Source organism: Kogia breviceps, chromosome 1, assembly GCF_026419965.1.
Source record: "Kogia breviceps isolate mKogBre1 chromosome 1, mKogBre1 haplotype 1, whole genome shotgun sequence".
NCBI lineage: Eukaryota > Metazoa > Chordata > Mammalia > Artiodactyla > Physeteridae > Kogia > Kogia breviceps.
In genome coordinates, this window is record NC_081310.1 from 18,386,712 (window position 1) to 18,413,858 (window position 27,147).

Below are 27,147 nucleotides of genomic sequence, written 5' to 3' on the forward strand. Positions count from 1 at the left end.
TGGCCGGGAGAGCCTAGCGGGGCCCGGACGCCGCCCCCCGGCTCCCGCCCCGCCTCCCAGCCTCGGCGCTGCATCCCGCCGGACTCGCCGCCCGGCCCGCGCCGGGCAACCGCCCTCGCCCGCAGCCCTCCCTCGTCCCGGCTCGCGTCCCCCGGCGGCGCCGCCGCGGGAAGCGGCTCCCCCTCCCCTTCCTCCGCGTCCTCTCCCCCCGCTCCGCCGCCGGGGCCGCTTGTTGCACCGCCCGCGGCCTGTGGGAGCCGCTCGCCCCGGCCCGGCCCCGGCCTCGCGCCCGCGGCCGCAGCCCCTGCCGCTCGCTCCCGGAGCCCGCAGCCCGGCCCGAGAGACCCCGGCCCGACCCCGCCGCCCGCACAAAATGTCGGCCCGGACGCCATTGCCGACGGTGAATGAGCGGGACACGGAGAACGTGAGTAGCCGGAGCCTCCCCGGGAGCGGCGGGGCCAGACGCTCCCCGGACCCCCGCTTCACCTTCCGCATGGGCCGCCCCGGGTCCCCAGAGCGGCCACCCGCCGCAGGGTGTCCACCTGGCGCCCGGCGTGACCCTCGCCCCCGGCCGAGCCCCCATCCTCCCTTCCAGCCGCATTTCACTGCTTTCCCCTGAAGGGTGAGGGTGGGGGCACCGTAAGTGGCGCCCTCCCCGCGGAGGTGGTCCTCCGGGAGAGGATGGGGTGATGGAGGGCGACAGGCACAAGGAGATGGCAGAGTGGGCATCCCGGATGGCTTTATTTCCACGCGGCATTCCGTATCCCCACCCGAATGTTTGCTTTTTAATCACAGACAAGCCAGCCGACTGCCTCTTTTCCCTTGCTTTCCTGGCTCTTTCGGTCCTTTGCCCTCCCACCCGCCTGCATTGCCCCATGACTTAGCTTTTTGTAACACTGTGTCCACATTTGGGTCTTGGGCACCAAAGGGGGAAGGTCGGGAATGGAAGGGACGAGAATGGGAGTAGAGGTGGATGTGTGTGTTGGTGTGTCCCGAGTTTCTACTGCTGTGTGATACTCTTCTGTAGAGATGGGCAGGAGAATTTCACCATCAGCTTCTGTGGCCCCAGGGTTACAGCAAAATGTTTAAAAGCTGTATGAAGCCAACGGCTTTTGCTTCTCTTTCTCAAGTCGGTGGTAATAATTCAGGGCAGGTTTTACTTTAAATACCTCTCCTCCTCCTTGGAGTGTCACAAGGTGCATTTCTTTGAAGGAAGGATTTTCTGTGTCTTTGATCAAATTGCCCTCAGGAGTTTTTATCTAGATGCAGATGTCCCTGGTGTTTAAACTCTTGAAAACCGAAAGAACCGGATCAGTTGTATTTCCACATTCTGAAAAGTGCAATTGTGTGTGCGCGCGAGTTCCTTTGTGGGAAAGGGTTTAAAAATAATTTTTTTAAAAGCCCTCATGACCTGGAAAGAGGGCCTTTGCTGATTTTTCTGACTGGGTTTGCGTACCCCTTAGAGGGGTGCTAAGTTTTGGTCGGCTGTCCAATTTCTGATTGTCTAGTTAACTCCTTGACTCTCCAGCCCTGGGTGTATCACTGCCTTCATATGGGGTGGTTAAAATAAAATAATGAAGGGTTTTGGCGTTCTTAAACAAAAGGTATGAGAAGACATACAAACTCACCCCTGAAGTGTTGGAGGGAGGTATAAACAGATTTTTTAATCTTGGAGATTAGGGGAGCATAGAAACTTGATACACGAAGGGAGAAGAAATTTTGGTAAGAGACTATTGTAGAAGACCCAGGAAGAGATTTCAGAGTATGCTTTTGTCTTGTCTAGTGTCGCGCATTTCACATGGTAAAGATATAGTGTAAGGTTGCTGTTACCGTAACCTATAACTTAGTTTACATCGTAACTCTTTTTAAAAGCCTCCTAATTGTTTTTAAAAATATAATTGATACATAATTTTGATTGAGAGATTGAAGGAGGTGACAGGGAAAGGTGCAAAATTGGGTTAAAGTTGATTTTAAAGCCAAGGTAGTACAGAATTTTTCTAACAGAAAATCTTTAAAAAAAAAACGTGTCATTCAGTATGAATGAAAAGTAAGACAGATGACCTTTGTTTTTATTAGCAAAACGCTCTGTGTGTTTTAACCTAGGAAAGGTGGAAAAATACATTGTTTTTATTTTCTTTTGGATTTTGAATAGTATAGCTCTTTCCACAGTTGTGTGAATAAGGTGCTTTATACAGACATGAGATAGCATTATAGAAATCTGAATCAGGGAATAGTACAAAATGCAGCATCACTTGTAAGACCAAGAAAAGTGGGGGGGGGCGGTTTCAGTTAAGCAATAACAGTGTGCTAAATTTTGCTGTACCTTCTGAACATAATTATGCTAAGTGAACTGATTTGCTCTGTTTCTGAGCATGTTATTTCAAAGTCACTTTTATGATCTTGTCCCTTGTTGTTGGTTGCATTGTGCGTAACTATAGCTCCGTTTAACTTCCTTTACCCACATCCTGATTTTCTCCTAACTGCCATGCGAAGTACCTATTATACTGTGGCTGTTAATTTATCAATACATATGCACTCAGTTTTGTTTTTTGAGCTGGAAGGGATAGAGAAGCAGTATTTAAGACAAGGCCTCTCCCCTCAAAGAACTTAAGAAGAAAGGTAAATATAGTCCCAAAGAAATAGTGTACAGTAGAAAGCTGTGTGTAAATAGGGCTAAATTGGTTTATAGGTGCTATAGGTGTTTATCAAAGGGATCACCAGTGATGGCTGTTAAATCACCATTCGTGTCTCTCTCTGTTCTCTGGTTGGTAGTAAATGTCATTACCCGGTCTTGCTTACCTCTCATCAGTGAAATAAAGTAACATATCTGCTTGTTAGCTATATTAAGGCCAGTGTGGTAATCAAAATGAACATTTGTTCGAAGTTGTTTTCAGTTAAATTGACACATTTTAAAACATGGTTGTGAAAATCTACATTCGTGTGACTGTTAAATGCTTGTAAGCCTTTTGGAATATTAAGGATATAACTCAAAACATTACTGCCCAAAATATTTTAATTTAAACAAATAAGGTAATTAAAGAATCTTTGAATTGTATTGTCATTTACAGTTATTATAAGCATTTTAGTCATATGTGAATGGATTTGGTATCCTTGGGAATATGTGATATCTACCCTTCCCCATGTCACTAATATATATTGAGGATATGTAAGTAAATGTTAATATTATATACATATTAAACAGTTCAGAAGAAGAATTTTGCAGCACTGTAACATTAGTAGTAAATATTCTCCTCTTTACCACTACTGTATCTAGTAGAGCGAGAAAGAATTGCTTTTCTCTGAGAACATTCTGTGTGTATTTTTTCAGGAGTATTTTCTTAGATGAAGGATTTGTGTGTGCATTATTAATAGGCCTCAAATGGCTAAATACAACAGAACAACAGATGATTAAAGGCAATGAATACTTCGCAGTGAAGTAGAAAACGTATGTTGTAGATCATAGAATTAATTTATGCAAAATGTGTTTGATTTTAGGTTGTAAAGTGTAAGTCCAGAAAGAATGGGTATTTGAAATATTTCTTTTCTTTTTTTTTTTTTTTTTGCTTCTGTTAGATTATCCTTGGATAATTCCAGCCTGGATAGAGAGAATATATTACCATTACTCTTATGTACTTTTAAATGGAGGAAGAATTGTTTTCATGTTTTAGAAAAACTCTATAATTTTGCTAATTTTTGTGGATCCAAAGTGTCCCGACTAGCTTTCTGTGGTGAAATTTTGATCAGTATGAAGGAAATTGATTTGATTCCTTCTCGGGATGTTTTAAAACTGACTTTGGTTAAATTTATTTTGAAACTTTTTTTTTTTTTTTTTTCTGTGGTACGTGGGCCTCTCACTGTTGTGGCCTCTTCCGTTGCGGAGCACAGGCTCCATGGCCATGGCTCACGGGCCCAGCCGCTCCGCGGCACGTGGGATCTTCCCGGACCGGGGCACGAACCCGCGTCCCCTGCATCTGCAGGCGGACTCTCAAACACTGCGCCACCAGGGAAGCCCTATTTTGAAACTTTTAATAACAAAACTCTTGATGATGATTCTCTTCATAGATCTGAATTTCACTGTGATGACTGGAACAACTACCAAGGTGGACATTAGTAGTTTGAAAAGGCAAGAGTGAAGCATGCTTTGGCCACTGCTGCTGGGTTTTCTCAGTACCCTGTGCATACCTCTCCTGTCACAGGACCTATCACATTGCCTTCTAATTGCTGATTTACTTTGTCTCCTTTGTTCTGTATTTGCCAGTGCCAGTACAATGACTAGTAGTTAATATATAAGAGATCAGTCCTATAATATTCCCCTTTTGAATTTTTTCATTTGTCATCAAAATACATTAGTGACACTGGGAACGGTAGATATTACATACTACAAAGCCTTCAGAGAGTGAAGTGACCTGCCCAAGGTCATAACGAATATCTGATGTCTTCCGCTGTTGCTCTACTCACGTCATTGCTTCCTGAGGTCTTCGGTTTGTTTTGCTTTTGTCTTGGAGATTTCAAAAGAACATGTGCGATGATATGAGATACTTTGTTGGTTGAAGAACAGGGCATGCCATGCTCATCTATCTCATTCCTGAACCTTTGCTGTTTTCTCTGTCTGGAGTGCCCTGTTCTTTTCCCCTTATCCCCAAATTATAAGTCCCTTATGGCATGGCTCATGTTTTTAAGAAGACCTCTGAAATGATTGCAGCCAGCATTGCTGTCTGCTGTAGCTGAACATCTGTGTATGTATAGTCCATACCACTGGTATCCAAAGTGGGTATGCAGGACGGTCCATTGTGAGAGAAAAATGTCTTTGCCTTCTATCATTTTCATTCTGAACTCAATGCTATTACTAACTCTCCTTCTCCTTCTTATTCTTTTTTTTTTTTTTTTTTTTTTTTGCGGTACACGGGCCTCTCACTGTTGTGGCCTCTCCCGTTGCGGAGCACAGGCTCTGGACGCGCAGGCTCAACGGCCATGGCTCACGGATCCAGCCTCTCCGCGGCATGTGGGATCTTCCAGGACCGGGGCACGAACCCCTGTCCCCTGCATCGGCAGGTGGGCTCTCAACCACTGCGCCACCAGGGAAGCCCTTCTTATTCTTTTAAAGCTCAGGTTGTTTAGAATCAGCCACATATTTTAAATTATTATTATTTTTTTTACCATTCCCTTTTTCATCTCAGACTTTCCTTTGGAGGTCATTTTCCCTTTTCCTGATAGCATCTTTAAAGTTCTTTTGGTAAAGGATTGTTAGTCATAAACTTTCTTTTTTAAATATGAAAATATTTTTGGACCATTTTCTTGAAAGAGAGCCTTGCTCAGTCTCCAATTTTAAGTTGATATTCCATTGTCTACTTATTTCCATGGTTTCTGTTCAGAAGTCATCTGCCAGTAGGTATAGGTGTATTTTCTGTCTGTCTCTTTTTAAGGTTCTTTTTCTTAGGTGTTATACTTTCAGTACAGTGTATTTAAGTATGGATTTCGTTTCTTCTTGTTTGCTTCTCATGTCTTTGAATTCATATTCTTTTTATTAGTTCTGGATACTTACCATATATTATCTTTTTGAACATTGCCTTGCTTCTGGTCTCTTTAGAATTTTATTTTGGTACTCTGATTAGATTATGTTGTACCTTAACTCTACCATATGCCTTAACTTCTTTTCTTTTCTTTTTTTTAAATTGAAGTATAGTTGATTTACAATGTTGTGTTAGTTTCAGGTGTACACCAAAGTGATTCAGTTATACAGATTCTTTTTTTCATTCTTTTTTCAGATTCTTTTACATTATAGGTTATTACAAGATATTGAATATAGTTCCCTGTACTGTACTGTAGGTCCTTGTTGTTTATCTATTTTATGTATAGTAGTGTGTATCTGTTAATCCCAAATTCCCAATTTATCCTCCCTTCCCCTGCCCTCTTTCCCCTTTGATAACCATAAGTTTGTTTTCTATTTCTGTGAATTTGTTTTGTAAATAAGTTTACCTGTATCATTTTTTTAGATTCCACATGTAAGTGATATCATATAATATTTGTTTTTCTCTATCTGACTTACTTTACTTGGTATGATAATCTCTGGGTCCATCCATGTTTCTGCAAATGAAATTATTTCATTCTTTTTTTAAGGCTGAGTAATATTCCATTGTGTATATATGCCACATCTTCTTTGTGTATTCATTTGTTGATGGACATTTAGGTTGCTTCCATGTCTTGGCTATTGTAAATAGTGCTGCTATGAAATTGGGGTGCATGTATCTTCTCTGGCTATATGCCCAGGAGTGGGATTGCTGGATCATATGGTAACTCTGTTTTTAGTTTTTTAAGGGCCCTCTATACTGTTCTCCATAGTTATGCTTTAACTTCTTGATTCATTTTTTCTGTGAGTTATTGTGTCTTTGTACTACAAGCTGTATAATTTGTTTAGATCTAAACTCTGGATTATATCTTTCATAAATTTTGGAAATGGAGCAGCCATTATCTCTCTGAATATAGCCTTACTACTGTTCTCTCTAGTGTTTCTGGTCCTCTGATTAGATATGCTAAAATTCTCTTTCTATCCTACATATGTCTTAGATGCTCATTCATTTTTTCCCCCTATTTCATTGTTTCCCTGTACTATAATCTATAGTACAATCTGCTGTACAATTTCTGCATGTAACATGTTTAGGTCTATCTTTCAGTTAACTAAAACTCTTTAGCTGTATTTAAATCACTATTAACCTTTTTTTTGAATTTATTTTTTATAGTGGGAAAAAACACATGAGATCTGCCTTTTTAACAAATTGCTAAATATACAATACAATATTGTTAACTGAGGCAGAACCTTTTCATCTTGCATGCCTGAAACTTTATATTCATTGAACAGCTCCCATTTCTCTCTCTCTCTAGCCCCTGGCCACCACAATTCTACTTTCTGCTTCTGTAAGTTTGATTGCTTTAGATAATTCATTTAAGTGGACTCATGCAGTTTTTTTTTTTCTTGAAGTATAGTTGATGTACAATATCATGTAAGTTGCAGGTGTACAATGTACTGATTCACAATTTTTAAAGGTTATACCCCATTTACAGTTATAATAAAATATTGGCTATATTCCTTGTGTTGTACAGTATATCCTTGAAGCTTATTTTGTATGTAATAGTTTGTATCTCTTAATCCCCTATTCTACATTGCTTCTCCCCTCTTCCCTTTCTCCACTGGTAACCCTAGTTTGTTCTCTGTATCTGTGAGTCTATTTCTTTTTTGCTCTATTCACTAGTTTGTGGTATATTTTAGATTCCATTTATAAGTGATAGCATACAGTATTTGCCTTTCTTTGTCTGACTTATTTCACTTTGCATAATACCCTCGAAGTCCATCCATGCTGCTGCAAATGGCAAAATTTCATTCTCTTTTATGGCTAAGTAGTATTCCATTGCATACATACACACCACATTTTCTTTGTACATTCTTCTGTTGATGGACACTTAGATTACTTCCATATCTTGGCAGTTATAAATAATGGTGCTATGAACATTGGCATGCATATATCTTCTCCAATTAGTGTTTTTGTGTTTTTTTCGGGTATATACCCAGGAACGGAATTGCTGGATCACATGGTAGTTGTATTTTTAGTTTTTGAAGAAACTTCCATATTGTTTTCCACAGTGGCTGAAACACTCTACATTCCCACCAACAGTGTAGGAGGGTTCTCTTTTATCCACATCCTCACCAACATTTGTTATCTGTGTTCTTTTTGATGGTAGCCATCGCAAAAGGTGTGAGGTGATATCTCATTGTGGTTTTCATTTGCATTTCCCTGATGATTAGCAGTGTTTAGCATCTTTTTATGTGCCTCTTGGCCATCTGCATGTGCTCTTTGGAGAAATGTCCGTTCATTTCTTCTGCTCATTTTTAAATCGGATTACTTTTTTGATATTGAGGTGTATGAGCTGTTTATGTTTTAATTTAATTTTTTATTTTACATTGGGAGTATAGCTGGTTTACAATGTTGTGTTAGTTTCTGGTGTATAACTAAGTGATTCAGTTATACATATATCCATTCTTTTTCAGATTCTTTTTCCATATAGGTTACTATAGAGGATTATAGAATATTGAGTAGAGTTCCCTCTGGTATACACTAGGTCCTTGTTGATTATTTTATATATAGTAGTGTGTATATATTCATCCCAAACTCCTAACTTATCCCTCCCTCCCCCCACGTTTCCCCTTTGGTAACCATAAGTTCGTTTTTGAAGTCTGTGAGTCTGTTTCTGTTTCTGAAGTAAGTACACTTGTATCATTTTTTTTAGATTCAACGTATAAGTGATATCACATATTTGTCTTTCCCTGTCTGACTTACTTCACTTAGTGTGATAATCTCTAGGTCCATCCATGTTGCTGCAAATGGCATTATTTCATTCTTTTTTTTATTGCTGAGTAATAGTCTATTGTATATATATGCCACATCTTCTTTATCTGTTCATCTGTTGATGGACATTTAGGTTACTTCCATGTCTTGGCTATTGTAAATAGTGCTGCAGTTAACATTGGGGTGCATGTATCTTTTCAAATTATGGTTTTCTCCAGATAATATGCCCAGGAGTGGGATTTCTGGCTCATATGGTAGTTCTATTTTTGCTTTTCTAAGGAACCTCCATACTGTTCTCCACACTGGTTGTACCAATTTACATTCCCACCAACAGTGTAGGACGTTTCCCTTTTCTCCACCCCCTCTCCAGCATTTATTGTTTGTAGAATTTTTGACTATGGCCATTCTGTCCAGTGTGAAGTGATACCTCATTGTAGTTTTGATCTGCATTTCTCTAATATTTAGCGATGTTGAGCATCTTTTCATGTGCGTTTTGGCCATCTGTATGTTTCCTTTGGAGAAATGTCTATTTAGATCTTCTGCTCATTTTTTGATTGAGTTGTTTGTTTTTTTGATATAGAGCTGCATGAGCTGTTTGTATATTTTGGAGATTCATCACTTGTCGGTCGCTTCGTTTGCAAATATTTTCTCCCATTCTATGGGCTGTCTTTTCGTTTTGTTTATGGTTTCCTTGGCTGTGCAAAAGCTTTTCAGTTTAATTAGACCCTATTTATTTATTTTTGTTTTTATTTTCATTACTGTAGGAAGTGGATCCACAAAGATATTGCCGTGATTATGTCAGAGCACCTAACAAAGACTTAGCCATACAGTATATCAACTTGGTATTCTTTATCTGTCTTAAAAAGAGCAACACTAATTGTTTAAAACAAATCTAAGGAAGTTAAGCCATTCTTGGACTTCTTGAACATGACTATATCTACTTCCCAGCCTCACAGTTTGTGGGGCTATGTTTGTTTCTACGCGTTTTATAGTATCCAGCATTACATTTAGGTCTTTAATCCATTTCGAGTTTATTTTTCTGTATGGGTTAGATAATGTTCTAATTTCATTCTTTTACATGTAGCTGTCCAGTTTTCCCAGCACCACTTCTTAAAGAGACTATCTTTTCTCCATTGTGTATTCTTGCCTCCTTTGCTAGCACTTTGTTGAGGATTTTTGCGTCTATGTTCATCAGTGATATTGGGCTGTAACATTTTTTGGGGCGGGTTATCTTTGTCTGATTTTGGCATCAGGGTGATGGTGGCCTCATAGAATGAGTTTGGGAGTGTTCCTTCTGCAATTTTTGGAAAGAGTTTCGAAAAGATTGGCATTAATTCTTCTCTAAATGTTTGATAAAATTCACCTGTGAAGCCATCTGGTCCTGGACTTTGGTTTGTTGGAAATTTTTCATCACAGTTTCAATGTCAGTACTTGTGATTGGTCTGTTCATATTTTCTGTTTTCTCCTGGCTCAGTCTTGGAAGGTTGTACCTTTCTAAGAATTTGTCCATTTCTTCTAGGTTGTCCATTTTGTATAGTTGCCTGTAGCAGTCTTTTCTGATCCTTTGTATTTCTGTGGTGTCAGTTGTAACTTCTTCCTCATTTCTAATTTTATTGATTTGTGCCCTCTTCCTTTCTTTCTTACTGAGTCTAGCTAGCGGTTTGTCAATTTTATCTTGTCAGAGAAGCATCTTTTAGTTTCATTGATCTTTTCTATGGTTTTCTTTGCCTCTATTTCATTTATTCTGCTCTGATGTTTATGATTTCTTTCTTTCTACTAACTTTGGACCTTGTTTGTTCTTTCTCTAGTTGCTTTGGGTGTAAGGTTAGGTTGCTTATTTGAGATTTTTATTGTTTCCCCAGATGCTTGGAACGCTATTAACTTCGCCCTTTGAACTGCTTTTGCTGTGTCTCATAGGATTTAGACCATTGTGTTTTCATTTTCTTTTGTCTCTAGATATTTTTTCATTTCCTCTTGATTTCTTCAGTGACCCATTGGTTGTTTAGTAGCATATTGTTTAACCTCCACATGTTTGTGTTTTTTGCAGTTTTTTTCTCATAGTTGATTTCTAGTCTCATAGTGTCGTGGTTGGAAAAGACGCTACTTAGGATTTCAGTTTTCTTAAATTTACCAAGGCTTGTTTTGTAGCCTAGCATGTGATTGATCTCTCCTGGAGAGTGTTCCATGTGCACTTGGAAAGAACGTGTAAAATCTGTATATTATTTATTCTCAAAGTGTACTTTTGGTAAAAATAATCACAAATATTAAAAAAAGTTCTGCATTTCAGTTTTTGGGTAATGAGGCAATTCTATTCATCATGGTGCTAAATTCATTTTTGTTTTCGTTTTTTAATTAATTTTTGTTGTTGTTGTAGTTGATTTAAAATGTTATGTTAGTTTCTTCTGTACAGCAAAGGGAATCAGGTTTGTACGTGCATATATCCACTCTTTCTAGGAGTGTATTCTGATGCTTTTGGATGGAATGCTTTCTATATATCAATTAAGTCCATCTGCTCTATTGTGTCATTTAAGGCCAGTGTTTCCTTATTGATTTTCTATCTGGATGATCTGTCCATTGATATAAGTGGGGTTTTAAAGTCCCCTACTATTACTGTGTTACTGTCGATTCCTCCCTTTATGTCTGTTAATACTTGCTTTATGTATTTAGGATTTCCTGTGTTGGATGTATAAATATTTACAATTATTATGTCTTCTTCTTGGACTGATCCCTTAATCATTATGTAGTGTCCTTCTTTTTCTTTTGTAACAGTCTTTATTTTAAAGCCTATTTTGTCTGATATAAGCGTTGCTACCCCGGCTTTCTTTAGATTTCCATTTGCGTGGAATTACCTTTTTCTATCCCCTCATTTTCAGTCTGTGTCTTTATATATGAGGTGAGTCTTTTGTAGATAGCATATATATCGGTCTTTTTTTTGTTTGTTTCCATTCAGCTGGGCTGTGTCTTTTGATTGGAACATTTAGTCCATTTAAATTTAAGGTAATTATTGCTGTGTATGTTCTTCTTGCCCTTTTGTTACTTGTTTTGGGTTGTTTTCATAGGTTTCTTTTTTCCCTTTTGTTTTCTTCTCGTGATTTGATGACTATCTTTAGTTTTATGTTTGGTATCCTTTTTCTTTTTTTGTGTGTATATCTATTATAGACTTTTGGTTTATGGTTACCATGAGGCTTTTATTTAGCAACCTGCATATATGTGATTGTTTTAATTTGCTGGTCTCTTAATTTCAAATGGATTTTTGAAAACCCTGCATTGGTACTCTCCTCCCCTCACACCTACTGTTTTTGATACCATATTTTACATCTAATTGTTATGTGTATCCCTTAACAGCTTATTGTGGATATAGATGATTTTACTACTTGTCTTTTTAACTTCCTATTAGCTTTGTGCCTGGATGATTTCCTACCTTTTTGTTATATTTGCTTCTACTGATGAGCTTTTTCATTTTGTAATTTTCATGTTTCTAGTTGTGGCCTTTTCTTTTTTCACTTAGAGGAGTTCCTTCAATATTTGTTTGAAGGTGGTTCGGTAGTGCTGAACTCTTTTAGGTTTTGCTTATCTGTAAAGCTTTTAATCCCTCCATCAAATCTGAACAAGAGCGTTGCTGGATAGAGTATTTTTGGTTATGGGTCTTTCCTGTTCATTACTTTAAATATATCATGCCACTCCCTTCTGGCCTGCAGCGTTTCTGCTGTAAAGTCAGCTGATAACCTTATGGGAGTTCCCTTGCATATTGTTTGTTGCTTTTTCCTTGTTGCTTTTAATGTTGTCTTAACTGTTTGCCATTTTAACTACAGTGTGTCTTTGTGTATTCCTCTTTTGGTTAATCATGTATGGGACTCTCTGTGCCTACTGGACTTGGATATCTGTTTCTTTCCCAAGATTAGAAAAGTTTTCAGCTATGATGTTTTCAGATATGTTCTCTTCCCCTTTCTCTCTCTCTTCTCCTTTTGGGATCCCTATAATGTGAATAGTAGTGTGCTCGATGTTGTCCCAGAGGTCTCTTAAACTGTCCTCATTTTTTTTCATTCTTTTTTTCTTCTTTTCTCTTCAGCATCAGTGATTTCCCCTACTTTGTCTTATAGTTTGCTGATCTGTTTCTATTTATCATTTAGTTTACTGTTGATTCTTTCTAGTGTATTTTTCATTTCAGTTAGTGTAATCTTCATCTCTGTTGTTTATATTTTCTAACTCTTTGTTAAAAACTTCTAAGTTGTCACTGTGCATTCATTCTTCTCCTGAATTCTTTGATCATCTTTATGATCACTACCCTGAACACCTTCTTGTGTAGATTGTTTCTCTCCAATTCACTTAGTTCTCCTTCTGGGATTTTATCTTGTTTCTTGGTTTGAGGTTTTATCTTATTTCTCTGTCACCACATTTTACCTAAGTTACTGTTTTTACTTTTCTTTGTCTGGTAGGTTGATTACGTTTCCCAAGAATGAAGTTCCTCTCATCACCCAAGCAATATGCTTTAGGAGTTCCCCCTTTGAGGGCTGCACGGGTCCTTCTGTTGTTGTGGGCTCTGTGGGCAGTCTGATAGGCTTGATTGGCTCCCAGTCTGCTAGTTTGCCTAGTTTGCCAGGCCCTGCTTTGTGCAGAGGCTGCTGGCCGCTGGTTAGTGGTACTGGGTCACGAAGTGGCTGTTTTCAGAACCCCTAGGCTCCCCGGGGCTTATGCTGGCTCACTGATGGGCAGAGTCAGGATCCAGAAGACTCTGGGGCTGTTGCCCACTCACTGGTGGTTGAAGCCAGGTCCTGGGGTTAGTGCTGGACTGCTTGCAGACAGCACCAGGTCCTGGAGTTTGGTTGCCTAGGGATCCCAGAACTGGTGTCAGGCCATTGGTTGCGGGGGCTGGTTCCTGACAGAGTTGGATATGGGGTGTGGGGTGTCCTGAAGCTTGTGTTGGCCCGATAGTGGGCAGGGTGGGGTCCAGCTGGTCTCAGGGCAGGGTCTGGCCTGCTGTGGGCAGGCTGGGCCTGAAGGCTGTTGCATTGTCATTTTCTTGTATCTAGCCTGTCCCCTGGTGGTGAGGCTGCTCCAGAGGCTAGAGCAAGCTTCCTGGAAGGCAGCCGGGTGGGGCAGTAGATTCTGGAGCTGGTACCTGTCTACTGGTGGGTGGATTTGAGTCCTGGGGCCTCTGGTGGGCATGGCCGTATCTTGAGCCATGTCTAGAGGTGCTGTGGGCTCAGGAAGTCTTTAGGCAGTCTTTGTGCTGATGGGTAAGACTGTGTCCCCACCCAGTTGCTTGGCCAGAGGTGTCCCACCACTGGTCCTACAGGCTGTTTTGGGGGGCACAAGTCTCAGTGCTGATGAGTGCAAGGGGATCCCACAATGGCACCCACCAGCACAAGCATTCATGAGGCAGAAGGGGTCCGTGGTGTGAACTGCAGCTGACCCCCACCTCTGTGGGAGACTCTCCAAGATCAGCAGATAGGTCTGGTCCAGGCTTCTATCAAATTACTGCTTTTACCCTGGGTCCTAGAACATGTGAGATTTTGTGTGTGCCCTTTAATGGTGAAGTCTCTATTTCCCCCAGTCCTGTGGGGCTCCCCAAATTATGCCCCACTGACCTTCAAAGCCAAATCCTCTGGGGGCTTGTCTTCCTGGTATAAGACTCTGGGGCTGGGGAGCCTGATGTGGGCACAGAGCTCTAACTCCTATGGGAGAACCTCTGGAATGTAATTATTCTCCAGTTTGTGGGTTTCCCATCTGGGAGTATGGGACTTGACTGTATTGCAAGCCTGCCCCTCCTACCTGTCTTGCTGTGTTTCCTTCTTTATGTCTTTAGTTATAGAAGATCTTTTCTGGTGGGTTGTGGTCTTTCTCATTGATGGTTGTTCTGAAGATCATTGTATCTTGATGTGTTCTTAATCATTGTGATCTTGATGTGTTCTTAAGAGGAGGTGAGCTCAGGGTCTTTCTACTCTGCCATCTTGGTCCTGCTGGACTCATGCAGTATTAGTCATTCTATGACTGGCTAATTTAATTTAGAATAGTATTCTCAAGTTCCATCCATGTTGTAGCATATGATATAATTTCCTTCCTTTTATGGTGGAAAAATACTCCGTTGAATGTATATCACACATTTTCTTTATCCATTTAGCTATTGATGGACATTTGGATTGCTTTCATATCTTGACTATTGTGAATAATGGTGTAGTGACTGTGGGAGTGCAAATACCTCTTTGATATTTTGATATTTCTGATTCCAATTCTTTTGAATAAATACCTAGAAGTGTGATTGCTGGGTCATAGGGTAGTTCTATTTTTAACTTATTGAGGAACCCCTGTACCGTTTTCCATATTGGCTGCACCATTTTACATTACCACTAACTGCACAAGAGTTCTGATTTCTCCATATCCTCGTCAGTATTTGTTATTTCCTGGTTTTGTGTTTTGATAATATATTCTAACAGGTGTGAAGTGATCCCTCATTGTGGTTTTGATTTGCATTTCCCTGATGGTTAGTGATGTTGAGCATCTTTTCATGTACCTGTTTGGCCATTTATACATCTTTGGAGAAATACCTATTCAAATCCTTTGCCCATTTAAAAAAGTCTGATTTCTTTTTTGCTGTTGAATTGTAGGAGTTCCTTACATATTTTGGATGTTAACCCCTTTTCAGATATATTTTTGCAAATCTTTCCTTTCATTGCATAGGTTGCTTTTTCACTCTGTTGATAGTTTCCTTTGCTGTGCAGAAAAGCTTTTTAGTGTGATGTAATCCCACCTACTTATTTTTGCTTTGGTTGCCTGTGTTTTTGGTGTCATATCCATAAAATCATTGCCAAGACCAACGTGGTGAACCTTTCCCTCTATGTTTTCTTTTAGGAGTTTTATAGTTTCAGGCTTTAAGTCTTTAATCCATTTTGAGTTGAATTTTGTGTATTATATAAGAGAAAGTTCCATTTTCTTTCATTTACATCTGGATATCCAGTTTTCCCAGCACCATTTGTTGAAACAGACTGTGTTTTTCCCCTCGTGTATTCTTGGCACTCTTGTCAAAGATCATCTGACCATATATAGATAGATTTATTTTTGGTCTCTAGATTCTGTTCCTTTGGTTTATATGTCTGTCTATATGCCAGTACCATACTGTTTTATTACTTGTAGCTTTATAATATGTTTTGAAGTCAGAAAGTGTGAGGTCTTCAGCTTTGTTCTTTCTCAAGCTTGTTTTGGCTATTTAGGGTCCTTACAGTTCCCAGTGGATTTTAGGACTGTTTTTTCTGTTTCTGTAAAAAATGCCATTGGGATTTTGATAGGGAGTGTGTTGAATCTGTAGTTTTTGGGGGTAGTATGGACATTTTATCAACATTAAATCGTACAATCCGTGACATAGGAGATCCTTCCATTTACTTGTGTCTTTAATTTCTTGTAGCAATGTTTTGTAGATTTCAGTGTAAAAGTATTTTGCCTCCTTGGTTAAGTTTATTCCTGAGCATTTTATTGTTATTGATGCTATTATAAATGGAATTGTTTTCTTAATTTTCTTTTTGCGTCGTTTGTTGGCACTGTATAGAAGCATATCTGCTATTTGTTGGTTTTGTACTGAAACTTTTATGAATTTTTTTATAGTTCAAACAGTTTGTGTGTGTGTAATTTTTAGGGTGTTCTACGTATAAGATCGTTTCATACACAAACAGATACTTTCACTTTTTCCTTTCCAATTGGATGCCCTTTATTTATTTTTCTTGCCTAATTGCTTTGGCTAGGACTTCCAGTACAGTTGGCCTTATATATCTGCAGGGCCAGCATCTATGGGTCCAACCAATTGCAACTAAAAACAATTCGAAAAGTAAAATTACAGAAAGTTCCATAAAGCAAAAGTTGAATTTGTTGTGCACTAAGAACTATTTACATAGCTTTTATGCATATTATATTATTATATTACTTAATAGTAATCTAGAGGTAATTTAAATATGTGGAAGGATGTGTGTAGGTTATATACAAGTACTCTTTCATTTTATGTAAGGGACTTGAGCATCTGTAGATTTCGGTATCCATGGGGGTAGAGGGGCCTGGAACCTATCCCCTGAGGATACTGAGGGATGAGTGTACAGTGTTGAATATAAGAGGCAATAGTGAGTATACTTTCCTTATTCTTGATCTTAGAGGAAAGACTTTCAGTACGATGTTAGCTGTGGGCTTTTCATATGAAGCTTTTATTATGCTGAGGTAATTTATCTATTCCTAGAGAGTTGAGAATTTTTATCATGAAAGGGCATTGAATTTTGTCAGTTTCCTTTTATGCATCAATAGAGATGATCATATGATTTATATCCTTTGTTCTATTAGTGTGGTGTGTTGCATTGGTTATCATATGTTGACCATCTTTGTATCTTTGCAATAAATTCAACTTGGTCAGTGTATGATCCTTTAATATGTTTTAAATTTGGTTTGCTAATATGTTTAGGATTTTGGCATTTATATTCATCAGGGTTATTGGCCTTTAGTTTTCTTTTATTGTAGTGTCTTTTTCTGGCTTTGGTATTAGTGTAATGCTGGCCTCATATGATGAGTTAGGAAGTGTTCCCCTCTCTTCAATTTTTGGAAAAGTTTAAGAAGGACTGGTATTCGTTCTTCTTTAAATGTTTGATGGAATTCACCAGTAAAGCCGTCTGGTACTGGGTTTTTCTTTGTTGGAAGGTGTTCGATTACTAATTCTGTCTTCTTACTAGTTATATATCTCCCCAGATTTTCTGCTTCTTAATGGTTCAGTCTCAGTAGGTTGTGTTTGTAGGGATTTCTCCATTTCCTCTAGGTTATTCTTGGCATGTAATTAATTGTTCATAGCAGTCCCTTAGGGTCCTTTATATTTCTGTGGCATCAGTTGAATGGTCTCCTTTTCATTTATGATTCTATTTATTTGAGTCTTCTCTCTTTTTTAGTTAGCCTAGGTAAGAACATGTCATTTTTTAATTTGCATAAAACCAACTCTGTTGACTTTTTAATTGTTTTTCTATTCTCTGTTTCATTTATTTCAGCTATACTTTTAATTGTAATATCTTTCCTTCTGCTAGTTTTGGGCTTAGTTTTTTCTTCTTTATCTAGATCCTTGAGGTGTAGAGTTAGGTTATTTTATATATATATATATATATATATATATGTATTTTTTTTTGATGTAGGCATTTATTGCTCTAAATGCCCCTCAGTACTGCTTTTGCTTCATCTCCATACATTTTTGTGTATTGTGTTTTCATTTGTCTCAAGATGTTTCTAATTTCCTCTTTGATCCATTGGTTATTCAAGAATGTGTTAATTTCCACATACATGTGAATTTTCCATTTTTTCTTCCTGTTATTGATTTCAAATTTTATACCAGTTTGGATAAGATATTTGGTATGATTTTAGTGTTCTTAAATTTCTTAAGACTTGTTTTGTCACCTGGAGACCGTTGCATGTGCTTTCTGCTGCTGTTGAGTGAAATGTTCATAATATTTCTGTTAGGTTCATCTAGTTTGTGTGTTGTTCAAGTCCTCTGTTTTCTCTTTGATCTTCTGTTGGAGTTCTAGCCATTATTAACAGTGAGGTGGTACAATCTAATGTTATTGTGTTGCTGTCTATTTCTCTCCTAATTTCAGTCAGTGTTTGCTTTGTGTATTTAAGTGCTTTGGTGTTGGGTCTAGAAATATTTATAATTGTTATATCTTCCTGGTGAGTTGACCGTTTTATCATTATATAATGTCCTTCTTTGTCTCTTGTGACATTTTTTGACCTAAAGTTTAATTTGTCTGATATAAATATGGCCACAGCTGCTCTCTTTTGGTTACCATTTGCATGGATATCTTCTTCCATGCTTTCACTTTCAGCATATGTGTGTCCTTAAATCTAAAGCGAGTCTCTTTCAAACAGCATCTAGTTGGGATTTTCTTTTTTTTAATCCTTTCAGTCACTGTGTCTTTTGAGCATGGAGTTTAAATTATTTATATCTAAAGTAGTTATTGATAGGGAAAGATTTACTCTTGTTATTTTGTTAATTGTTTTCTGTTTTATAATTTTTTTTGTCTCAACATCTTTTGCTGTCTTTTTATGTGTTTTGATTTTTGTTTTGTAGTAACATGCTTTGATTTATTTCTCACATGTATGTGTGTGTGTGTGTGTGTGTGTATGTTTTCTGTAGGTATTTTCTTTGTGGTTACCATGGGGCTCATCTAAAATGTTTTATAGTTACAGCAATCTATTTTAAGCTGATAACAGTTTAACTTCAATTTCATACAAAAATTTTGCACTTTTATTTTTCCCTCATCAATACTTTATAGTATTGATTGCACAAATTATATCTTTTTATATTGTGTTCTTTAACATATATTTATAGTTATAGTTTAAAAAATATTTTTGTTTTTTAACTAATGTACCAGGATTAAAATGATTTATGTACCATCATTACAGTATTATAGTATTTTGTATTTGTCTGTGTATTTGTTTTTACCAGCAGACTTTATACTTTCATATGCTTTCCTGTTGCTGTTTAGTGTCTTTTTGTTTCATTTTGAATGATTGCCTGTAGCATTTCTTGTAAGGCAGGTCTAGTGGTGATAAATTCCCTCAGCTTTTGTTTATCTTTGAAAATTTTTATTTCCTTCATTTTGAAGGACAGTTTTTCTGGATACAGCATTCTTGGTTGACAGGGTTTTTTTTCTTTTACCAGTTTGAATGTATTAATTGCATTTTTTCCTGGTCTGCAAATTTTCTGCTGAGAAATCTGCTGCTAGTTTTGTGGGAGTTCCTTTGTATGTGACAAGTACTTTTTTTCTTGCTGCTTTCAAAATTCTCCATCTTTGACTTTTGAGAATTTGATTATAATGTGTCATGGTGTGGACATATTTGGGTTCATCCTGTTTGGGGTTCATCCTATTTAAGTTCTCTTGGGTTTCTTAAATCTGGATATACATTTCCTTTTCCATATTTGGGAATTTTTCAGCCATTTTTTTCCTTAAACTTTCTGTCCTTTCTCTTTCATCTTCAAAGACCCCAAAATGTGGGTATTAGTCCTTATAAATACCATAGGTATCCCATAAGCACTTTAGGCTTTCTTCACTCTTTTTTCATTTTTTTTTCTTTTTGTTTTTCTGACTAGATAATTACAAACAACCTGTCTTCAAGTTGGTTGATTCTTTATTCTGCTTGATCAAGAATTGGTTGAACCCTTTTAATGAATTTTTCAGTTTAGTTATTGCATTCTTCAGCTGCAAAATTTCTGTTTGGTTCTTTTCTTTATCTCTTTATTGATATTCTGATTTTGTTTATGCATCATTTTCATAAGCTTATTGAACATGTTTATGTCAGTTATTTTGAACTCCTTGTCAGGTAATACGTATAACTCTGGTTTCTTTAGGCTTGATTTCTGGAGACTTATTTTCTTTCCTTGAGTGGATCATGGTCATGTGGTTTTTTTTGTTTTTTGTTTTTATGTTCCTTGTAGCTTTGTGTTGGTAACCTCACCTGTAAAAATAAAATGGCTACCTCTCCTAGTCTTTCTGTATTGGCTTCATACCACTATTCAGTTCAGCTGGGGATGCTCAGGACTCTCAAACCTTTTCTGTAGTTGCGTATTTTTCACTTGTCTGGGTAGATTCCTGATTAGAGGAATTTTAGGTTTCTTTTTTTTAGGGGGGCAGCTTGTAATCTCTTGCTCCCTCTGGTGTCTGTCTGCTGTACTGTGGTTGCTCTGAAGCAGCAGCACACTAAGTAACTCTTTGTTCTCAGCAGCCACTAGGCATCTAGCATATGCCAGTTCCCATCAGCACCCTGAGTAGAGCTGGGCAGAAACGAGTCCCTTGGGCAATTCCCTGAAAAGCCAGAGTTTGCGATGCATGCCGCATTCTTCTGTTTCCCCATCTGTTGAATTTTTAGTTTTGTTAATAACTGTTTTTCATCTCTAAAAGTTCTAAGGTTTTATCTTAGACCAAATTGGCTTTTTAAATATTCTGTTGGTCTTTGTTTACTTTTGTGATTTAATCTTCATTTTTTTAAACATTTAATATATAGTTATTCACATTCTGTACCTAGAAATTCCATTACCTGAAGTCCCTGGGGATTTAGCTCTCTTGTTTGTGTCTACTTGTTCACTGTGACTTGTTTTTTTCCCTTTATTTGCTGATGAACTCACATTTGCCTGATTTTATCTGTGTGCAACTTGGAAGACCAAATTGAGGATGATTTCCTGTATAGAGGGTTTGTGATTGCCCCTAATGGGGACCCCTACTGACCCGGGACACTTTTGTCTCCTCTACAGATCCTGGCTCAATGAGGATGTTGTAGATTCAGCTCTCTCACCTTGTAGTGGGTCCAAGGCTTAGTATTTGATCTTAGGGCAATGCTGGCTTTTGTGGTAGCTTTCAGCTGGAGTTTGTCTTTTATATTTGTTTATTTGTTTTGTTTTTTCTTTGGACGTTTGTCTTACGCCTTTCAAGCTCAGCAGTGCATTAAAAAAAGTGTGTTGTATCTTGGAGGACTCTTTACAATATCTTGCCTGCTATACTACAGAAAGGCTGGAGTAAGCTTTTTGAAAATGGGTGTTCAGAAATTTTCATACTTATATAGTTTTATTACCCTAAACTGTGTCATTTCTGAAATTCTCATATCTGTATACTCTAAAATATGGACAGTTTTCAAACCTGTTTATAAGTCTTGCAGATCAAAATCTTAGATTTTGGAAGCCATTTGTTACAATTATTGAAGTAGTTACTTTTCAAGAACAGCTAATTGTCATCAGGAAGCTGTCCCCTAACATTACTTTTATAAAAATTTTTCTCATAATTGGTGGATAGATTGAAATATGGACATCATAAATAAATAAATATAACCAGAGATGCACTGCTTTTATTTGTATGAGGTACTTTTTTTTATCCATGACAGTCATTGAGATCAAGTACTGACATAAATTTAACTTGTAACCAGTCCTTCAAATCTCTGTATTACCAATTATTAACCCAAGATTTAAAAAATCAAGAAACATATTTATATTGTATAATATTAGTAATGTTTTATTAATTACTCTAAAGTTTGCTCTACTATAGATTTTGTATATGTCCAAGAACTTTCACCTTTTTTGTCATGTTTTTTAATGTACATAATCTGTTTGTAAAGTAATACACATATAATTTATAAATTAGTATTTCTAAAGTGGTCCATACTTAAAGGTTTTAAAGATTGGTCACTTGATCTAACGTTTGAAGACCATTCTACATGATAGGGATTAACATTGTTCTAAAATTCCTCTGTGTGTAAATGTTATCTTCCTAACTCAATTGGAAGAACTCTGAGGTCAGCGATTACTTCCAAATTATTTATGTATATCTTATGTTACCTACCATAGTATCTGGCACATTTTTTGACACTCAGCATTTTAATAAATCAAGGTTATTTTTTCTCAAATATAGTGAGTCTGCAGACCAGCTGGGGAGATCATTTCAAATTCACACTCCCCAACCCCTTCTCGCTCTCATTCCATGTATGTACTCAGTTTCTCTAGGGTAGGGCCAGGCAGTTCTGATGCTGCTATCCATTGACTAGGCTGTGTAAAACACTGCTGTGATGATGATGATGATTACATTGTAATAAGTCTTTTGATTAAAATGAAAAAAGAACTATGTTTGATGGTTATTAAAGAAAGTGGGATAGGAGAAAGGATGAATCAATCCTTTCGGTAGGATTGACATCACCAATCCTTTTGGTAGGTGATGACAGGAGTAGAAAATAATGGAATCGTCTTGCTTGGAGATTATAAGGTACGTGTGTGGCATTTGTGTGAGATGGAAGAAGGGGGTAATGAGGAATTTCGTGTTCCTTCCTTCCATCTCCCAGCTTTATGTGGTGAACTCTTATTTGAGGGGGAGGTGCCAACAAAATAAAGGGTGCCTTTGATGGTAGCCTGCATCTCTCTTCTGAGAAAGCATTATTTAATATTTTTTTGACCCCTGTATCAGTTTAGTTCAGGTTGTAAACAAGTCAGAAGCTGAGAAACAGTCCAAAATCTTAATGAACTACCTGTAAGGGATATAGTAACAAGTTTACTTTGAATCTTTAAAGCATGACTGCCTTTCCTTTGGGGCTCAACAGTGCTGCTTTCACAATTTCAAAAGACGGTTTGCTTTTATTTCCTTTTCTATTTGTTTCATCTCAACTGGAGAGGATAGGGATACAAAGACCCATGAAACCTGTTCCCTGTTCTGGAAGGACTCAGAGCCTGCAGAGGGAGATCGACACAGAGACAAACAAGTGCAGTAGAAAGTTACAGCTCCTTGTCATCTGAGTGATCAGAACACAGAATAAAGAAGGAAGGGGGAAGCAGGAGGGGGTGCTCAAGCAGAGTTTATAGCCTTTGAACTAAGGTTTGAAGGATAAGTAGTCCTTTGCCAAGCGGCTCTGTGAAAAATTGAGTTGGTGGGAGGAAGAGGCGACCTGGCTGAAGGAGCATTATGCAGAGGCCCCGTGTGTAAGGCGGCTCAGAGGCAGGCGGAGGGCAGCCTGGAGGGGCAGCGTTTCATGAGAGGACCAGGCAGGAGAGGAGGCAGAGCCCTGCATGCGTGCCTCAGCAGGAAGTGGCCCTGGGGGCAGTGGTGGCCCTTGGGTGATCTAGGCAAAGGGTCAGCATGAGTAGGTTGTGTTCTGGGTATGCTGGCCTGTTTTGGAGACATTTTGGGTTTTAAATTCCATGGCCTGCTTTCTCATGGCCCATGAAAGAGCTTTTAATATGGTGCCTATAAAAACTTTATTTGGCATATTGGGAGAAGGGTTTGGTAAAGGGGAGATGCCAGTGCTGGTGACAGAGGCTCTCTCCTTGATCACACTTTACTCGGGCTACTCTGAGCCTTCTTTTCAACTAGGCTTTGACCTTGACGTTCCAGTCTGTCCTGTCCTTGCAGCCCTGCAGCCCGCACAGTCCCATCTCAGCAAAGAATTCTGCTAGTCCGTTTAGTGAGAATCCCACACCCTTGCTATCTGACCACCCTGCATATCTAATCAAGTTCCTCAGCCCCTGCCTTTGATGTGTAAGCTCTTGACCTGCTTCCAGCAAGAATCCTGTTTGGCCAGTTTAGCGAGAATCCCCCTACCTTGATGTTTCCTCAGTAATTTTCCTTCCACTGACCCCCTCCCTGTGCTCTTTGGCTGTAAATCCCCAGATGTCTTTGCTGTATTCAGAGTTGATCTCTCTCCCGTATTGTAATATCCCTGTGCAAGAATCTTGAGTAAACTCTTTCTACTGTTTTAACAAGTATTAGGATAATTATTTCTTTGACACCAGTTAAGAAAAGATTCACATTTCATGATGAAATCCCATACACATTTCACTGTGGTAGTGCGTATTGAGAATAAGGTTAGAGAAGCCCATAGTAACCTTAAAAAAATTAGGAGGCCAGAAAGTAGAGCCTCTCCAGACTTAGGGCAGAAGAATAGGGTGATACATGGGGCTTAGGACAAGGATTTAGCAGATGCTGAGATTGGAAACTCATTATCCTTTCATTGCATCCTGTCTTTGTGAATTTTATCAATGGTGAATATAGTTGACCTAAGGGGCAAGATTATTTAGCGGCTTATGAGTCACTAGCTAGTTACCTTGGGTAAGTCATTTACCTTTTCTTCTGGCACTTACTGGTACACCTCACTTTGGTACTTTCCTTTTCACTATAGAAATTATTTGTTGGGCTTCCCTGGTGGCGCAGTGGTTGAGAGTCCGCCTGCCGATGTAGGGGACACGGGTTCGTGCCCCGGTCCGGGAGGATCCCACGTGCTGCGGAGCGGCTGGGCCCGTGAGCCATGGCCGCTGAGCCTGCACATCGGGAGCCTGTGCTCCGCAATGGGAGAGGCCACAACAGTGAGAGGCCCGCGTACCACAAAAAAAAAAAAAAAAAGAAAAGAAATTATTTGTTGACTGAACAGCGCTACTAAACTATGCCACTGGTCCTTTTGGCCACTCTAGATTCTTTCTGCTTACTGCTTAGATACTAAAAACTAGAGGGAAATGAATTCGGTATCAGTGGCTGCTCGTTTAAACCTGGGGATTGATTTTCTAGTAAGTTCTTAGCTACTAGTGGCCAAAAAGCATGCTAAGGAGGAAAGCCTTGAATAGAAAAGGTTGGTACCAGCTTGGTTAAATGCTTCTATTCAACCTTTTTCTTCTACCTCCCCTTCCTGTCCAGGAGAGGGAAAAACCCGGGGAGGGAAGAGTATGTCAAATAGGAGACTCTGCTCTCTGTCCGGCCAGAATTGAGTATTTATCACACAGTTGATTCTACTGTGTGTGCTCTTTGTGACAGTCCTTTCACACTGTACTGTCATTTTTTTAAGCCTGTCTCACATACAGTGCTGCAAACTCCTTGAGACTGAGAGCCCTGGTACTGATTCCCGTATCAGTCAAGCAGTGGTGCTGGTATAGTTGGCTTTCAGAATTGCTTGCTGTGTCCTATTAAACAGCAAGAATATGTCAGTAAAATACATATCTCTCCAAAAGTCCTTTGGTACAGTCCTGTACACACAGTAGCTACCTGATGGGTGTTCAGTAAATATATACAATTGAGTCACTCATTCTCTGGAAAATGTTGAAGTACTTAAAAAATCTGAGGTAGTGCTATGTAGATATGGTGTTTGCCTTTTAAATTCTGGTCATTTTTAAAATGAACTTCTGAGGTGTTTTGCAGAGAGGTTTCCCCCTACCCCTCATATTCATGTTCACGAGTTAAAGTCATCAGTTAAAATTTTGCTGTACTTAAAAAAATTTATTCAGAAAGTGTATTGACATTTAAGTTGATACGATTATTAGCTTATATTCAGGAATAATTACTGGATTTTGTTAGATTTACTAAATATATCTAAACTGGATGTAGTCTTTAGTCAAAGACTAAAGCTTTGGGACTTCCCTGGTGGCACAGTGGTTTAGAATCTGCCTGCCAATGCAGGGGACACGGGTTCAAGTCCTGCTCCAGGAAGATCGACATGCCGCAGAGCAACTAAGCCCGTGTGCCACAACTACTGAGCCTGTCTGTGCTCTAGAGCCTGTGAGCCACAACTACTGAGCCCACGTGCCACAACTACTGAAACCTGCGCAACTAGAGCCTGGGCTCAGCAATGGGAAGCCCGCGCACCGCAATGAAGAGCAGCCCCCGCTCCCCTCAACTAGAGAAAGCTTGCACACAGCAACAAAGACCCAATGCAGCCAAAAAAATTTTTTAAAATTTTTAAAAAAGACTAAAGCTTTGACTACTAGAGAGTTAAGTTAAATCAAATTTAATGATTTAAAGAGCAAACATCCATTGTAATTTCTGGCATGAGTTTGCTGTAATGTTTTTGCACTTGTGGGAGTGAAAGAACTAGGAAGTTTCTAAAACAATATAATACCATATTTTTAGATATAATTTAGGCAGATGTTTTTCTTGTATCCCCTGGGGACTCAGTTGTGTCAGCCTGTAATGTCTTATGGCAAGCTGAAGTGAAAGACCTCCCAGAGGAATGTTTTGGGGTAGAGGGGAGTATCTTAGGGAGGAGTGTGTCTAGAAATAAAACACAGGTTCAGTCACTCCCTGTTCACCTCCTGAAGAGGGGTAGTCACCCTTTGTGTACCCCAGTTCAGATATAGAAGTGACATCACTTCTTGGTTAAGGGCACATGCTCTAAAGTCAGACTGTGTGAGTTCAAATCCAAGCTCTGCCATTTACTAGCTCTGTGACCTTGGGAAGCCACTTAATTTCTTTATGTTTCAGTTTCTTTATCTGTAAAATGGAATAACATTAGTGCCTGTCTTATAGTGTTGTTGTGAGGTTTAAATGACTGAACACATATAATGTCCTTAGAACAGTGCCTGGCATCTAGTAGAAGCTATGTAACTGTTAGCTGCCATTATTATTATTATTCTTATTACACTTAGATAAAGGAAATGAGTATGCCAAAGTTTTAAGTGCTTACCTTAGGGCTACTGGATTACACATGATTTTAATTATTAAGAATTTCTATATTTTAAGTCATGGATTTATTCCCTTTTATACCCAAAAATAATTGTGTTAAATTTTAATACAAAAGTTGTATTAAATTTACAGTGTGAAGTATAACTTTCTGGCATACCGAAATGCTTCTTTTAAGTGTAAGAAAGCCAAGTGGGAGTCTGAATTGTGCGCAGGTGGGTAGGTAAACAAGGAATCAGAGCAGGGCACAGAGGAGGATAGGTGTGTGGTGACGTCAGTGTTCTCAACTGGCAGTGGACATACCTATGGTATGTGTAATGCTTAGGAACATAAATTTTGTAGACAAGACATCCCTAAGGTTGGTTTATTCCCAGTTTAGTCATTTATAAGGTGTGTAATTCCTTATCTGTAAAATGAGTAAAATACATACCTGGTTGGATGGATTAGATATACATTACATGCTTGGCCATGGTTAGTTGTTCAGTAATGGTACCAAAGAAACAAAACCAAGGTGAAAAGAAGATTCACAGTTGCTCATCAGGATATATTTTTTCTTCTACTCCACAGTGTTGAAGATACACAACTAAACTCATGTCCCTTGGGCTTCCTTGTTTCCTATGCTTACCATTTTCTTCATGTCAGTACATTCATTCTTCAGACTGAGTACCAATATACTTGCATAGATTACTGCTTTAAACATGCTAATGGAATCTCTCTCTTGAGACTGCATTGATTTTACTGAAACCAAATTTAAAGGCAGGTTTTAAGTCAGGCGTTTACAAGTTGAGGATAATTTTGATAGTGCCATCATGTATGCTGCAATATAATGTTCTTTTCTTGTCTTTTTTGAATCATGAGGCTTATATTTTTGCCCCTTAGAAATTATAGAT

The 27,147-nt window shown here is 38.6% G+C and overlaps 1 protein-coding gene across 5 annotated transcripts in view; it reads left to right on the top strand.

The window, feature by feature from the left end:
- The first annotated feature begins 280 nt into the window (after window positions 1-280).
- The window catches only part of MARK1 (microtubule affinity regulating kinase 1), a 149,070-nt gene continuing 122,203 nt past the window's right edge, over window positions 281-27,147 (top strand). For 4 of the 5 annotated variants that reach the window (XM_059039747.2, XM_059039791.2, XM_059039799.2 and 1 more), the window contains exon 1: window positions 289-424. In XM_059039747.2, the coding sequence (XP_058895730.1) occupies window positions 374-424 (51 nt within the window). In that variant the 5' untranslated portion in view covers window positions 289-373. Of the gene's footprint in view, window positions 425-27,147 lie in introns of all 5 variants that reach the window. The other variant, XM_059039758.2, reaches the window with a different exon arrangement.